We start from the raw sequence: 17,194 nt of genomic DNA on the forward strand, positions 1-17,194 counted from the left end.
TAGATTTCGATGAAATATTCTCTCCTGTTGTGAAGATGTCATCCATTCGGGTTGCAATTGGATTGGCAGCGAGCCTTGATCTAGAGGTGGAGCAAATGGATGTAAAGACTGCTTTTCTCCATGGGGATTTGGAGGAAGAGATTTACATGATGCAACCGGAAGGCTTTGTGAAGAAGGGCAAAGAGGACTATGTTTGCCGCTTGAAGAAAAGCCTTTATGGATTGAAACAGGCACCGAGACAGTGGTATAAGAAGTTTGAGTCAGTTATGGGGGAGCATGGTTATAACAAGACTACTTCAGATCATTGTGTGTTTGTTCAGAGGTTTGGTGAAGGTGATTTTATCATCTTACTGTTGTACGTAGACGATATGTTGATTGTGGGGAGAAATTCGAGGAGAATTCTGGAGTTGAAGAAGCAGCTCAGCAAGTTTTTCGACATGAAAGATTTGGGTCCAGCGAAGCAGATTCTTGGTATAAGAATTGTTAGAGATAGAGAGAACAGGTTGATTCACTTATCTCAGGAAAAGTACATTGAGAAGATACTTCAAAGGTTTTGCATGGACAAATCTAAAGCTGTCAGCACTCCTCTTGCTGGACACTTTAGATTGAGCAGTCAACATAGTCCGAGTACAGATTCAGAGCTGGAAGCTATGGAGATGGTTCCATATGCTTCTGCAGTTGGTAGTTTGATGTATGCTATGGTGTGTACCAGACCTGACATAGCTCATGCGGTTGGTACTGTTAGTAGGTTTCTTTCTAATCCGGGGAAGGAACACTGGGCTGCAGTGAAGTGGATTTTGAGATATCTTCGAGGGACTTCTGGTTTGAAGCTTACTTTCGGAGGTGATGGGCCACTACTGGTCAATTACACTGACGCTGATATGGCTGGGGATGTTGATTCCAGGAAGTCTACTTCGGGTTACTTGGTAACATTTGCAGGGGGAGCTGTAGCATGGCAGTCAAGGCTGCAAAAGTGCGTTGCACTTTCTACCACTGAAGCTGAGTTTATAGCCGCAACTGAAGCTTGTAAGGAGTTGTTGTGGATGAAGAATTATCTTGAGGAGATCGGATTCAATCAAGATAAGTATGTATTGCTTTGTGACAGTCAAAGTGCAATACATCTCGGCAAGAATTCGACGTTTCATTCGCGTTCGAAGCACATCGATGTGAGGTATCACTGGATACGAGATGTGGTTGCTTCTAAGGAGTTAGAGCTGGTTAAAGTTCATACAGACGATAACGGAGCTGATATGATGACGAAGGCTCTGCCGAAGGGGAAGCTGGAGGTCTGTCGAGGGATAGCGGGGCTGGTTGTTCAGGTCAATCGAGGAAAAGCGGAGCTGGCTGTTTCCAGGGCTGTCAAGGGGACAACAGGGCTGGCTGTTTCTCCCACCTAGTCGGAGGGGGAGTTTGTTGGGTTTTCCTCCAAGTGGGGAAACCTAGTTGGGTTTGGATTAGGAAACCAAAGCCGGACCCGAGTCGAGTTTCTTTGGGTCGGTTACTTATGACGGTGGAATTAGGATTAAGGGGGAGTCTATAAATACTACCTTAACCTAATTTAGATGTGTGTGTGAAGCACCAAAGGGGAGAACACAATTAGAAACGCACAAGAGAAGAAGGGAGAGAAGGAGGTTGCCGAGAAGAGCGGGGCAGAACTTTTTCAGCACGCGCAGTCTTCGTTGTTCGGAAAATCCGACGGTGAGTTCTTCTCCAATTGAGCTGAAATTTGGCATAACTGTTCTTGACATATTCATCTAGTATTTGTACGGAGGGATCGTTGATTGGTCGCCGGAATCCTAGAGAATTTAGGGTCGTTTTGGGCTGCAGATTTCTGGACTGTTTTGTTCTTTCTTGTGAGGGTTTCTCCGTGTTTCTTCGTGTTTGAGATTGATTCTTTTGGGAAGGGTCTGAGTCTCGGTTGGACGTAGTCTGTAACTACTTTGCTATCATAGTTGATTTGGTTGGACTACGAGTCCCGTGGTTTTTACTTCTCACGTTGAGGAGGTTTCCCACGTTAAAAATCGTTGTCTTATTTACTTTCAGTTCTTTGTTTATTGCTCCCACATATTCTTCTATATTATCCTCGTAACTAACACAAAGGGAAAAACTCTTGTTTCCGCTGCGCCTAAGTGTCCGTTTTTCCCAACAGATACAACATGCATATGTAATTAGGAGAAAGGATCATGCATCAAAGTTTCTTTGTGCATTAGTTTGTATCAAAAGTTAGCGAAAGAGAAATATCGTTAAGGGATAGTAATCGTTTTCATCATATTGTTGGAGGAGTATGCTCTTGTGCTGATTATTGGTGAGAACTGAAGATTATAGAAATACAAATTAGACAATGCTAGGTTGATATCTGTCATGGCACATTCATTATCAGCATATCTTCACCAAGATCCGCACCTTTAAATCTCTAAAACAGTGAAGGGAACTGAAGATTATAGAAGATTATGGAAATGAAAAACGACCCATGTCACGAAAATCTCAAATAGAATTGTGTCAGCTAGACATTTTCCTTTCTTTTCCCAACTCACTGCAGTTTCTCGCTCAGCGAGTGAAATTTAATAATCTACAAAAAAAACCTTTTACAACTAGGGTGACTTGTATTATGAGCGGGAATCAGTTCGTCTTTCAATATTTGTACAGCTTTGGTTTGATGTGGTTGTGGTCGCCGAGAGGTTAGCTCTGAGGAAGAAGAGTGATTTAGTAGAAGATCGAAATAGAGGGAAGCATGATTATTTTGTTGGAGTATGCATGATTCAGTAAAGAAATGTCAAATGGGAAGTCGAATTTCTTGAACATTATAGTTCCTTTCTCAGTAAACAAAAGAAGGAGAAGAAAAGAAATAACTTCAAAAGTCTTTTCTGATTAAATATGAAAGTTTTGTTGAGATTTTTTCTGGTAACGGAGCACCTTGGGACAATAGTAGAACTCAGTTTAAAGAGTAAAAAGATAAAATAACTTTTCTTTGGATTAAGAATATCGTTTTAAAAATCAATAACTGCTTATTTAACCAGAAAGTGGTAACACCGATAAAGCTCAAAATTAGTAACCTAAAGCACCCAGTTGTGCAAAGTTAGCATATTGAGGGGTTAATATTTGTCTGCAACTGCGTATGCATGTGCAAGATATCTTCCTGCTAGTGGAAATCAATGAGAGGGGTCTGGAGAAATGAGAGAGCGCAATGGGGTTGAAAATAGCAGCACAAGGCGTTTAAGCATCAACCATCTTGTTTCATCAAAAAAGTCAGATAAGACTTGAGACATGGATTGAAAGGGAACCTTCCTTAGCAATTTGAAGTTGCAGGTTCAAATTCATAGACGAGCAGAGTTATTGGAGGAAAATTTTCGCTCAAGAACTGCCAACAGCACGAGAAGAGGTTAGTCCTAGGACTTGAGTGACGACAGACTGAGTGAGGGTGGCATTCAGCCATGAGAAAAGCATCAGCTCACTACCTTCTAGTATTACACTATCCTACTATCTATACGACTCAATTCTGTGAGATCATCCCTCCTTCCACTTGAAATCAAGGAAACATATCGCTCCTGAACTTCGGATTTCCAACAACTCAAGAACTGTACACAATACACTAGCTCCTCGTCTCGACAACTAAAACTCGAAATTCCTAAAATGTAGTTTACTACCTTCCATTATAGTATAAGATAACTAGCTTTCATTGTTACCAAAGGACTAGTGAAACCCCCTAGAGCACAAAGATAGAAAAATAAGCAGAATACATTTTCAAACCACCTCACTTTTCCTTCCTGTGATATGGTGATGGTTTTCAGATGTGAAATAATCAAAAGATAATTAAGGTTTTCCGACTTGTTAAGCAGACATTGACACATTAAGGATCCTTAATGCCTTCCTTACATTAAAATTAAATCCTTGTGAACGGGGTAAGTGGTTGATCCGAATTCATGGAGTTTTGTCTTGTAATCCTGGTGAAGAGGATAGATTGATTAATATGATGTATCATGTTTGTTCCTATAAGTACCGAAGATCGATAAGAACAATCTCCAATTTGTTCAGGACTAGCCTCGGTACTCGGTAGGTGCTGCAGAAAACATAATACTACAAGCATAGACATCGAATTTCTACCTAGAAACTCAATACTACAAGTAAACAGATAAAATAACTTTTCTTTGGATTGAGGACATGTTCAAGAAAATAATTTTCTGAGCTATGTTTGTATTTAAGTGTCCGGCAAACCATGAAATTTAGAGCTCAGACAAATAACTGCGAATTTAACCAGAAAATTATAACACTGATAAAGCTCGAAATTGGAAACAGTGTGCAAGATATTTTCCTGCTAGTGGAAATCAATGACAGGGGTGGAGAGAAATGCGAGAGCGAAATGGGGTTGTAAATAGCAGCACAAGGTGGGTAAGCTGTAAGCATCAAGCATCTTGTTTCGTCAAGTTCATAGACGAGCAAAGTTAATGGAGGAAAATTCTCGCTCAAGAACTTGAGACGAAGTATTGGAAGGGAACCATTCTTTGCAGTTTGAAGTTGAAGCTTCAAGTTCATAGACGAGCAAAGTTAATGGATGAAAATTCTCGCTCAAGAACTTCCAAACAGCACGAGAAGAGGTTAGTCCTAGGACTGAAGTGACGACAGATTCAGTGAGAGTGGCATTCAGCCATGAGAGAAGCATATGCTCAACTCTATACCAGTTTACTTTGCACTCTACCTTTTAGTATTACACTATTCCAAACAGCACGAGAAGAGGTTAGTCCTAGGACTGAAGTGACGACAGATCGTTTCGGACTATCGTCGGCTTTGACTTGCGGCCCTCGCATCATTTTAAATAAACAATGAAGAATTTATATACTAACAATGTGTTAAAGCAATTCCAGGAGTACGAAAACAGATTTCATTTATTCTAATTCTTTTCTTACAAGTACTAAGTTACATGAGAAGGAATGCAAACATAAGTTTTTTTGCATTAAAAAAATAACAATGCAAACATAAGTTACAAAGGAAGGCAAATAAAGTACCAAGTTACGTGAAACGAAACCAACCATAAGTTAAAAAGGAAAGCGAATAAAGTACCTAGTTACATGAAACGAAACGCAAACATAAGTTGAAAAGGAATGCAAATAAAGTACCACGTTACATTAAGCGAAAGGCAAACATAAGTTAAAAAGGAAGGCAAATAAAGTTTCTAAATAGACTGAAGTTGATTCCTCTGCTAGGTTGGCGTCAAAGAGCATTCAGATTGGTAAGGGACGAAAGACTTTCGGAGAAAGTAGTAGTAAAGCTACGAGGGCATAGCTGTGGAACTGAGGATGGGATTCCACTTACATCAACCTCTGTCCAAGTATCCTTTTTCCAGTTGTAACAATAAATAGACACACATTTCTTATTCTTCTCCATACCCCAAATAGATGATGTTACAAGAATCTTGTCGTTTGATCCTATGAATGTATGAAACTTGACAGTATTACTGCTCGTATTAAAAGGCAAGGTGATACAACTTACTTCACTCCATCTTCCGTTAGTAAGAGAAGAACAAGTAGGCGTTCCACCAATCTTCTCATCCTTGTCCTTATAATCATCATTTTCATATATATACATGTTGAACGTACAATTGTTCAATTTAAGTACCATAGCTAAATTTCCATCCACTTCAAATAACTGAGCAATGTCTTCGAAACTTAAATGTTTGCCGTGAACCTGCCGAGGGCGATCAAGAATGAAATCAGGAATAGTGATTGTTCTAAACTTCTCACTTCCGACATCAAATGCCACTAAGTATACAGGACGGTAACCACTTATCGACGCCCAAATATCAAGAGAACCATTGGACCAGTAAATAACACCATTCACATAAACATAATCACCATTCAATCGATTTGGAGGAACCTCTTTGATCCTTCTCCATCTGTTGCTACATTGGGGCCCAAAGATCAAAACCCCACATACAAGAGAAGGCTTAAAGTTGAGATCTATAGTGAAGACGCATACTAATTTGTGTTCATTGGTGGCAGGATCAAAACCAAATGCGTAAAGGCATGGGAGATTGACACGTTCTTCTCCCACGACTATGGAGGAGAATTGAAACCAAGGCGACATTTCTCCAGTATTGATATTGCGTGTACGAGCAGCGTGTTTTATTTTTGTGTCAATAAGGCAGATTAATCCTTTTACAGGTTTTGAAATGACATTGTAAGAAAATGAGTCAACCTCCCTTAATGTGTCAACCACTAGTTTGAGTTTTGTATTGTCTTCTTCAAACAAGAGGTCAGCTGTAATGTGGAACTCAACAAATGGCCAAGTGTCTATGGTTAGGGAACCTCGTAGCCTTTCTAGGCATTCTTCTTGTGCCTGTGTGCGTGGTAGAGGAACGACGATAAATAGACGAGAGGGGAGGCGTGTTCTGGAACGGGTGAGATGTAAATCAATGAATTGTTGATCTTTTTGGATTAAGTAACACCATCTTTTACAGACAGTCTTGAAACGAGTAAGGGACTTCACCGGAACTCTGCTTAATATCTCAAATACTAACCAATCATCATCATCATCATCATTACTACTACTAACCTTCTTCTTCTTGTTTGGTCGGCCCTCATGTTTAGGTTTCTTTTTTTTGAACATGGGGAGATTAAAAGCAGCACCACCAACTCTCACCTTCTATGCATGAACCAACCACCGGAGTTGCCCACCAACGACGGACAACTTTTAGAGCTCGATAGAACAAGTGATTGTGGCTACTAGGTCTGAGAAAGAATGGTAGGGTTTGGGGGTTTTATTTGCAATGGATTTTTAAATCCAAACCGTTCATTTTCTAACGTCTAAGATTAATTCCCATTGTGGACTTACGTCATCTATGAAGTCATTACGGGGTAAACTGGTTGGTCTAGTGGCGGTAATTTGCTCAACTGCCCCGATTCAAAGGCAGTTAAGCAATTTTGTCCCCTCCTAAGAAAACTTCGCAAAACTGCCCTCCTTGGGATTTTCAAAGGCCAGCGCTTTGGGGAAAGCTAAATAGTTTCCGGGGTGTGAAATTTTAAAGGGAATATGTATAATTTTAGAGATTTTCCGGGGAAATAAATTTTAAGGGGAAATAAAAAAAAACACTCCACCTCACCTCAATCTATCTCCACCTCACCTCACTCTCTCTCCACCTCACCTCACTCTCTCTCCACCTCACCTCTTTGTCTTCTCCGATTTGGTCGCCGGCCGGAAAATTTTCCGGCCGACGACCTAATCGAAGAAGAGGTGAGGTGGAGAGAGAGAAGTGAGGTGGAGAGAGAGAGAGGTGAGGTGGAGAAGCTATTTTGCTTTCCCCTAAATAAAATTGTCAAACAAATTTGACCAATTTTTGACCAAGTCTTCACACCCCGGAAACTTTTTAGCTTTCCCCAAAGCGCTGGCCTTTTCAAAATGTCGATTGTCTTCGGGCGAGTTTGATATGAGTGCACCCATTTCGACTATGCACCAAATATATGTTTAAATTGGTGGTTTTGTGTCGCTTTCCTTCATGGACGTTTGACATGAAATCACCGAACTCTACATGATTAAGAAAGCTTTGTTCTCTATTTTGAGTTCTCTTTTAAGGATTGTTGAAGTTCTCTATATCCAGAGAGACAAAATTAATTTCATTTGTCGCTTACCAATTAAACAACCCCCTTCACCCTTTTTATTAAGAACCAACAAGCTCTCTTTGTGTAGTAGCAGGCTAGCAGCAATGACATTCTACAAAAAAAACTAAAAAAAAAAAAGTAATGCACTCTTAAAAGAAAAAACGTAACACTCGTATAAAATAAATAATTCCTACCTAATGAAAACACAGAAGTTCTAACAACTAAGTTTTCAAAAGGAAGAGTTCTACGATGACAAAATCCTTGACTTATTGACTCACTTTCACTCAAAGACAAACTTTTTTATAAAGTTTGACTTTAATCTCGACCGTTTTTTTTTTTTTTTACCCGTGTGACTCATTAAGTCAAGAATTTTGTAAAAAATCTTTTGTACACTTAGCATTCCCCCTCTAGAAATTCTAGATTTCAATTTATACCAGGAAAAAAGAGAAAGCAATTTTTTTGTAAAACCCTAAGGTCATTTCTAGCGCGCGAGAATGGAATGTGTTCCCTGGGAATAGCATTCCAATAACGCGATTCTTTGGAATCAGATTATTTCAGTTTGATGTTTGGTTTGACTAGGAACAAAAATTTGATTCCTGATAGATTCTTAACTTGGTGTTTGGTTCGTATAGGAATCGGAATGTAAATTTTTGTAAAAGTCTTATTATATGCTTCTACCTAAACTACCTAAATAAAACGTCAACTTTGTTATATATATTAATCAGTATTATTTTTCAAATTTATAGATATGAAATAGTAACGCGATACACCAACTTAAGTAGTACTTAAAATTTCATTTTAAATAAATAAATGTCTCCACTAAAAACTTTTCATTTTAAACGTTATGAAAGCGATTCGAATGAAAAAAAACAACAGAGAGGAAAAAAACTAGAGAAAGGGAAAGAGTTACGTTCGATCGAGAGAGAGATAGTTGCTATGGTGATGACTAACCCTAGATTTTTTTAATTTTTTTAGTTGTGATATTATGTGATTACGATTTTAATACTAGTCATTCTAATCTTTTATTAAGAATAATTTGGTTCATAAATATTAAAACAGACAATTCCAAACCTATCTTTTGAGTAGAAAGTCTAATAGGAATGCTCATCATCATCATACGACAGGCTCGTTAACAAAGACAAGGTAATAGTCTAACTACTTTCTCTCAAAAACTTTCTGGTAATCGTTTGAACAGTTAATGAATAGACAATTTCTCAATAAAGGACTTATTCGGATCGCAATTTTGTTTCTCACTTGTTTGTTAGAGGACAATCTCCACTCGATTAGTTAATCAATCTAAGATGAATAATCACATTTATTTATTAAATAATACCTGTAAATGTTTATAATATCTAGATTATTTATTTATAAACTACTAAATGATGAAGTAAATATTTATATAAGTTAATAAATGATAAATTATTTGTAAGTATTGGCATTTTGATGGAGATATACTTTTGCTTAAAAGTACGCGAAGTCCAGTTTGGGTAGTAAAATGTATACCTAAAAGATTTCTCTTCCAAGAAAATGCTTCTCAAAACTACTACTAGCTTTTTCTTCCACTATAAGCATTTCAAATGCCTCAACTTCTCAACAACCTACAATTCCCCGCCAAATTCAAATATAAAACTTATGTGCATCAACGGTCACCTAATTGAAGCTCTGTTGGAGATGTCAAAACAAAGAGAAATGATGAAATTTGAAAGCTATGATTCTCTCCTAAATTTGTGCATAAACCAGAAAGCTATTAAAGAGGGAAAAAGAGTACATGGGCACATGATTAAAACTAGTTATTTACCTCCTGTTTATCTTGAAACTAGACTAATAGTTTTGTACACAAAATGTGATTTACTAAATGATGCCCGCCAATTGCTCGATAGAATGCGTGAAAGAAATGTTGTTTCATGGACTGCCATGATTTCAGCTTATTCTCAAAGAGGGTTTTCTTTTCATGCTTTGGATCTTTTTGTAAACATGTTACAATCAGGTATTTTTCAACTAAGCACTTGAATCTTGGAATTTTTTGCTTCATATATGGATTATAATCGAAGAAAATTTGCAGGTGAACACCCTAATGAGTTTACCTTTGCAACTGTACTTACTTCTTGTTCGGGTGTTTGTGGGTTCGATCATGGCAGGCAAGTCCATTCTCTTATCGTCAAGACAAGTTTCGAATCACATATATTTGTTGGTAGCTCACTTCTAGATATGTATGCCAAATCTGGTAAAATTCATGAAGCTCGAAAAGTCTTCAATAGTTTACCATGTAGAGACGTTGTTTCGTGCACTGCAATTATTGCGGGATATGCTCAACTAGGCCTAGACGAAGAGGCACTAGAACTATTTCGCCAGTTGATGAGCGAAGGAATGGAACCCAATTACGTTACTTATACAAGTGTTTTAACTGCGTTATCTGGACTAGCTGCATTAGAACACGGCAAACAAGTTCATAACCGTGTTCTTCGATGTCAACTTCCCTCTTATACTGTTCTTCAAAATTCTCTTATAGACATGTATTCGAAATGTGGAAACCTTACTTACTCAAGAAGGATATTCGATGGGATGTCAGAAAGAACTGTTATTACGTGGAATGCAATGCTTGGAGGATACAGTAAGCACGGTCTAGGCAAAGAGGTAGTTGAGCTTTTCCGACTTATGAGAAAAGAAAAACAAGTTAAGCCAGATAATGTCACTTTCATGAATGTTTTATCAGGTTGCAGTCATGGAGGACTAATAGAGGAAGGTTTATCCATATTCAATGAAATGGTTAACGGGCAAGAAGGGACTGAACCAGAACTTGAGCATTACGGGTGTGTGGTTGATCTACTTGGACGTACTGGAAAAGTTCAAGAAGCATATGATTTCATTAAGAAAATGCCATTTGAACCAACATCGGCTATTTGGGGTTCACTTCTAGGTGCTTGCAAAGTTCACAATAACGTCAATATCGGAGAATTAGTCGCTCTGAAACTTCTCAATATCGAGCCGCAAAATGCTGGGAACTATGTTATTCTTTCTAATTTATATGCTTCTGCCGGGAGATGGGAAGATATGACAAATGTGAGAGAGTTAATGAAGGAAAGTGCCATTATGAAAGAACCAGGACGAAGTTGGATCAAACTAGATCGAACAGTACATAGTTTTCACGCCGAAGAGAGATCTCATCCAAGAAGAGAAGAGGTATTAGAAAAAGTAAAAGAATTGTCTACCAAAATCAAGGAAGCTGGTTATGTTCCTGATTTGAGTTGTGTGATGCATGATGTTGATGATGAACAGAAGGAAAAAATACTTCTTGGTCATAGTGAGAAATTGGCAATAGGATTTGGGTTTATTAGCACTACTAATGGAGTTCCAATTCGGATTATGAAAAACATTCGAGTTTGTATAGATTGTCACAATTTTGCCAAGTTTGTATCAAAAGTTAGCGAAAGAGAAATATCGTTAAGGGATAGTAATCGTTTTCATCATATTGTTGGAGGAGTATGCTCTTGTGGTGATTATTGGTGAGAACTCAACTGAAGATTATAGAAATACACATTAGACAATGCTAAGTTGATATCTGTCATTGCACATACATTATCCGCATATCTTCACCAAGATCCGCACCTTCAAATCTCTAAAACAGTGAAGGGAACTGAAGATTATGGAAATACCAAATGACTCATCTCACGTAGATCTCAAATAGAATTGTCTCAGCCAGACATTTTCCTTTCTTTTCCTAACTCACTGCAGTTTCTCGCTTAGCGAGTGAAATTATATAATCTGCAAAGAAAAAACTTTTTACGACTAGGGCGACTTGTATTGTGAGTGGGAATCAGTTTGACTTTCACGATTTGTACAGCTCCGGTTCAATGTGGTTGTGGTCGTGGAGAGGTTAGCTGTGAGGAAGAAGGGTGATTTGGTAAAAGATCAAAATAGAGGGAGGCATGAATTCTTTGTCGGAGTATGCATGACGCAGTAAAGAAATGTCGAATGGGAAGTCTAATTTCTTGAACAAAAGGAGAAGACAAGGAAGAACTCCAAAAAAGTCTATTCTAATAAATTATGAAATTTTTTTGTTGTCGATAGTTTTTTCTGGTAACTTAGCACCTTGGAACAGAAGTAGAACTCAGTTAGATAACTTTATGAAATATATGTAGTAGTAGTCTAGTAGAATCAGTTTAAAGCGTAAAAAGATAAAATAACTTTTCTTTGGATTGAGGACATTGTCTTAAAAATAATTTTCAGAGCTACATTTGCATTTACCTGCCCGAGAGACCATGAAAAGTGATAATACCGATGAAGCTCCTAATCGGTAACCTAAAAAAGTTAGCATATTTAGTGGTTATATATTGGTAACGGAATATCAGTCTGCAACTGTGTATACATGTGCAAGATATCTTCCTGCTAGTGGAAATCAATTAGACGGCCAAGAAATGGGTGAGCGAGATAGGGTTTGAAAATAGCAGCACAAGGCGTTTAAGCATCAAGCGTCTTGTTTCAGCAAAAGAGTCAGATAAAGACTTGATACATGGATTCAAAGGGAACCTTTGCAATTTGAAGTTGAAGATTCAAATTCATAGACAAGAAGAGTTAATGGAGGAAAAAATTTCGCTCAAGAACTGCCAACAGCACGAGAAGAGGTTAGTCCCAGGACGAGTGACAACAGACTCAGTGAGAATGGCATTCAGCCATGAGAAAAGCATCTGCCCACTGCCTTCTAGTATTACACGATCCTACTATCTATACGACTTAATTCTGTGAGATTATCCCTCCTTCCACTTGCAATCAAGGAAACATATCGCTCCTGAACTTCGGATTTCCCAACAACTCAAGAACTGTACACAATACACCAGCTCCTCTTCTCGACAACTAAAACTCGAAAGTCCTAAAATGTAGTTTTTACTACCTTCCATTATAGTATAAAATAATTAGCCTTCATTGTTTCCAAACGACTAGTGAACCCCCCCTTGAGCACAAAGGTAGGAAAGACAAATAAGCTGAATACATTTTCTATCAAAACCACCCACACTTTTCCTTCCTTGATATGGTGATGCTTTTCAGATGTGACATACTCAAAGATAATCAAGGTTTTCCGACTTGCTAAGCAGACATTGACACATTAAGTATCCTTGTCTTCCTTACATTAAAGTTAAATCCTTGTGAAGTGTGTAAGTGGTTGATCCGAATTCATGGAGTTTTGTCTTGAAATCCTGGTGAAGAGGATAGATTGATTAGTATGATGTATCATGTTTGTTCCTAAGTATCGAAGATCGATAAGAACAATCTCCAATTTCTTCAGGACTAGCCCCAGTACTCGGTGGTGCTGGAGACAACATAATACTACAAGTATAGACATCTAATTTCTACCTAGAAACTCAACACTACAAGTAAACAGATAAAATAACTTTTCTTTGGATTGAGGACATGTTAAAAAAATAATTTTTCGAGCTATGTTTGTATCTAAGTGCCCGACAAACCATGAAATTTAGGGATCAGACAAATAACTGCTTATTTAAGCAGAAAGTGATAACACTGATAAAGCTCGAAATTGAAAACATCGTGCAAGATATTTTCCTGCTAGTGGAAATCAATGACAGAGGTCAAGCCAAATGGGGTTGAAAATAGCAGCACAAGGTGGGTAAGCTGTAAGCATCTTTCATCAAGAGAGTCAAATAAGCACTTGAGACGAAGGATTGAAAGGGACGACAGATTCAGTGAGTGGCATTCAGCCATGAGAGAAGCATATGCTCAACTCTATACCAGTTTAAAGCAAAGTGTACACTACCTTTTAGTATTACACTATTCTACTATCTATACGACTCAATTCTGTGAGATTATCAAGTTGCTTATCTTCTTCCTTCCACTTACAATGAAGGAAACATAATGCGTACGCTTAGTCTCACTGGATAATCCAGCAGCAACCCAATATCTCTAAGTCGTTACTAAAAGCTTTTAGTCTCACTGGAATCTTCGAATTGCAACAGCTAGAAATGAACCCAGCCCTCCCCATATAGTTCACATGTTTAGACACAAAAAGTTACTCCTGACCTGATTTTCCAAGAACTCGAGAACTTTACACAATACTCATCTTCTTGGCGGGTAAAGATTCGAAGTCCTAAAATGCAGTTTCAATTGCCTCTCAGTATAGCATAAAACAACTGGCCTTCATTGTTTCCATACGACAAGTTAAACCTCCTAGAGCACAACGATAGAAAGAAAATAGGCAGACTACATTTTGTATCCAAACCACCATTTTTCTTCCTTCTTATGGGGATTTTTTTGGATGTGAAATATCCAAAAGATAATCAAGGTTTTCCAACTTGTTAAGCAGACATTGACACATTAAGGATCCTTGTCTTCCTTACATTAAAATAAATCCTTGTGAACGGGTTACGGGGTAGAGTGGTTGATTCGAATTCATGGAGTTTTGTCTTGTAATCCTGGTGACGAGGGTAGTTTGATTAATATGATATATCATGTAAGTTCCTATAAGTACTCGGTAGTGTAGTAGACGATATAAATACAAGTATATCGTTCGAATTTCTACCTACAATCTAAATACACCCCCTAAAAATCTAGACTTTCCCAAAATCAAATGCGAAGAAACACACTGCCATTTGCTCTATATTAGCTTCATAAGGTTCAATGATCCATCACTTCAGCAAACTCATGGAAAGACACAAACCACAAATTTAGCAATTCTAAAGTACCCGTTGAAACAAAAAGCAAAATTGTAACTTGATCAATATTAACCATTCATAAACAATAATACCCACATTGAAAACAAATTGCAAGTTTCACTAGATTAGTCACCTAACATGAAAAATCTCTAATATTTCATTAAAGCAAATACAATTCAAACTTACAAGAAGCAAGATTTTGATAGTTGCATTATTATTAACCCACATAAAACCACATTGTCGAAGTAAAATTTATCATTCCCAACTTAGATCAATCCAAAAGACAGACAAAAAAAAAGACATGGGTAGACCCAAAACCAAATGGAAAACCCTAGAAAGTGATAATTCATTCAGAATCATCAGTAGAGGCAGAGAGAGCAGCAGCGATCTTCTTGTTTTCAAGACGTTCTAGGGCTTTTTGATGAGCCCAAGTTTCAATAGTGAGATCAGGTTTAGCATTAAGACCAACACCAAGAATAACAACAGTGAGAAAACCAGTGATATAGTAAGGAAGTTCCCAATCTTCCCATTTTCTTGACTCACCTGGTGGAAGAGGAGGTTGATTGAAAAGGTAACCATTAGGTCGTTCTTGATGACCAGGGGTAGACCATCGGCTTGGTCCGTCTCCTCCACCTCCTCTTGTTCGGAGCGATGATTTGATCCGATTTCTGAGCATCCCTGAACTGCTTGCGATAAATTTAGGTAACGAAGACATGATTTGATTGCAGAGAGAGAGAGGGAAGAGGGCAAAGAAGGATGATGAGTCTTGAATCTCCTGATTTTACAAGTGATCCTTGTTTGGGAGTTTAGGGCAATTTCGTCATCTTCATAAATCAAAGACAGGAAATCCTATAAGGGCTTCTTAATTATCTATAAGCGCCCCACTGCTAATTTTCATCAACAGATGTTAAGCGCACTCACCATTTTTTTGTTATCTATAGGCGCCCCTCATTGCTCATTTTCGAGTCATTTTGGGCCATGTTGTCCAGACAAGTAACATTGTCTATATTTTTTGTTACATAAACCTTATTCGGTCAGAAAAATGGGATCGTACATAAGTCGTGAGGTAATGTAGTCGTTACCTATTCAGGTAAGCCATTTCTTTCTCTATATGATCTGTCTAATAGGTGAGGGCGACATCGGTTTTCGGTCTATGGTCCAATTCAATTTTTTGGGTCAAATAAAATTTCTTCTTTTAGTTATATTCACATAATATTTTTGTGATGTGCACATTCACTGCTTTCAACTTGGACAAGAAAACCCTAGAAAGGTGTGGGTAGCCCTTTTGTTCACCCATGCACTAGTGTGTTTAGTATATGTAACCAATCTACTATTGTAGATATAGTTTTGGTGATAGTGGAAGGTGTAGCAGGGTGTACTGTGATTCTGTTGCAGTGGTGGTGGTATAGATATTTGGTGATGGTGATGGTTGTAAAAACATAGAGATATAGTGTTGGTTGTAGTGGATGTGTGGTGGTGGTTAATAAGAGGGTTTGTTGTTTTCGTAAGATTTGAAATTTCATTAGAGATGGTAAACAGACTCAAATTGATTTTTTTTTTTTTTATCAATTTAAGTCAGATGTAAAATAGATCTTAATCAGGAACCTGTTTTTTCACACTAAGATGAGTATTAATACCATATTTTGTCCAACTGAAGATCGATAAAGGTTTTGGCGGATTAAGTTCAGTCTAGTTTGAATTTGACCAACTGATTCAAAATGTTATGTTTTAAAAGATATATTTCTTCTTAAAACTCATATGGTACATATATATATATATTTTTTTTTGTTAAGAATGGTACATATATATATAGTTGGACCAAATTGTTTATTTCACACTATCATCTCAAAAGATATAATCATTACAAAAAATAATAATATAATCTTAAAATGCCTAAACAAAAATTCTAAATTGTTCAGTGCCTAAAAACATTATAAACAAAGTAAAAGAAATACAACTTTACACTAGTATTATATTGGTTGGCTAGGTTTTAAGAGTTTTCAAAATGTTGTAACGGAAAGCAACCAAAATGGATGAAGTCCAGCTTGATCCAATCACTAAAGCGTTTGGTTTAGATGGGTCTAGTTTAGCTTAATTTTGTTAGCCCCTAATTTGACACAATCCAAAATGACTATATTCATTGAGTAAAATACATTATATTTACACGAATTAATTGTAGATGGGTAAGATTTACATGAATCAAATTTAGATTAGTAACACTAAAAAAAGATACATGTCAAAGTTTCTTCTAAACTTAAACAAAATTGATGATGTTCAATTCTATGTCAACCCTTCCTATCTCTTAATGGATTTTTTGGGTTAATTCCGTTTTGGCCCCCGATTTGTGACCAACTGGTCGTTTTGGTCCTTAATTGTGTCTAGCAGTTCGTTTTGGCCCCAAAAAATTCCTAAATGGCCCCAAATTTATTCAACCTCCCAATTCTACCCCCATGGCATTTCTGTTATTATTTTTTTTCTTTTTCTTTGTCCACCTCATCTAACAATTGTCACATCACTCTGTCCACCTCACCCTTCTTCTCCGGCGAAAGGTTGCCGGCCGGAATAAAAAATTCCGGCCGGCCACCTTTACCAAAATAATTTTTTTTTTCATTTCTCTCTCTTCTTCATCTCCTTCTTTCTCTCTCTTCTTCATCTCCTTCTTTCTCTCTCTTCTTCTTCTTTCTCTCTCTTCTTCTTTCTTTACCTCTATCTCTCTCTAACCCCTCTCTCTCTCTCCCTCTATAACTCCGGCGAAGGGGCGGAGCCCCTTCGCCGGAGAACCAGACCTTCAAGGTCTGGTTGGAAACCAGATTCGGTCTGGTTTGAAACCAGACCGAGATCTGGTTTCTACAACCAGATCCCGGTCTGGTTTGAAACCAGATCGGAATCTGGTTTCAACTAACCAGATTCCGTTCTGGTTAGTTGAAACCAGATTCCGATCTG

General features: G+C 37.7%; 2 protein-coding genes across 3 annotated transcripts; one reads left to right on the forward strand and one right to left on the reverse strand.

Moving 5' to 3' along the window:
- Positions 1-8,937: 8,937 nt before the first annotated feature.
- Positions 8,938-11,789, forward strand: LOC147545641 (Pentatricopeptide repeat (PPR) superfamily protein). Of its 2 annotated transcripts, XR_015223621.1 has the most exons (3): positions 8,938-9,576; positions 9,652-11,666; positions 11,749-11,789. XR_015223621.1 is itself a non-coding variant. In XM_086636123.1 (2 exons), exons 1-2 carry the CDS (start codon positions 9,117-9,119, stop codon positions 11,094-11,096), a joined length of 1,905 nt encoding a protein of 634 aa, XP_086492249.1. In that variant the 5' UTR covers positions 8,938-9,116; the 3' UTR covers positions 11,097-11,789. The 2 variants fall into 2 exon arrangements, 1 of the variants encoding a protein (XP_086492249.1); XM_086636123.1 differs by having other exon boundaries at positions 9,652-11,789.
- A 2,601-nt stretch (positions 11,790-14,390) lies between these two features.
- On the reverse strand, positions 14,391-15,058 carry LOC147545642 (uncharacterized). Its single transcript, XM_086636124.1, has one exon. The coding sequence runs from the start codon at positions 14,964-14,966 to the stop codon at positions 14,598-14,600; it is 369 nt and encodes a 122-aa protein (XP_086492250.1). The 5' UTR covers positions 14,967-15,058; the 3' UTR covers positions 14,391-14,597.
- Positions 15,059-17,194: the final 2,136 nt, after the last annotated feature.

This window comes from Eschscholzia californica, unplaced genomic scaffold (genome assembly GCF_041429995.1).
Source record: "Eschscholzia californica isolate CP2 unplaced genomic scaffold, dmEscCali1.0.p SCAF_4, whole genome shotgun sequence".
Classification (NCBI taxonomy): domain Eukaryota; kingdom Viridiplantae; phylum Streptophyta; class Magnoliopsida; order Ranunculales; family Papaveraceae; genus Eschscholzia; species Eschscholzia californica.

Excerpts from the sequence above, each read along its gene's own strand:
- LOC147545641 (XM_086636123.1), top strand. The coding sequence starts at position 9,117 with ATGCTTCTCAAAACTACTACTAGCTTTTTCTTCCACTATAAGCATTTC. Across the intron at positions 9,577-9,651 it reads TGTAAACATGTTACAATCAG|GTGAACACCCTAATGAGTTT; the intron begins GTATTTTTCAAC and ends GAAAATTTGCAG.
- LOC147545642 (XM_086636124.1), bottom strand. The coding sequence starts at position 14,966 with ATGTCTTCGTTACCTAAATTTATCGCAAGCAGTTCAGGGATGCTCAGA.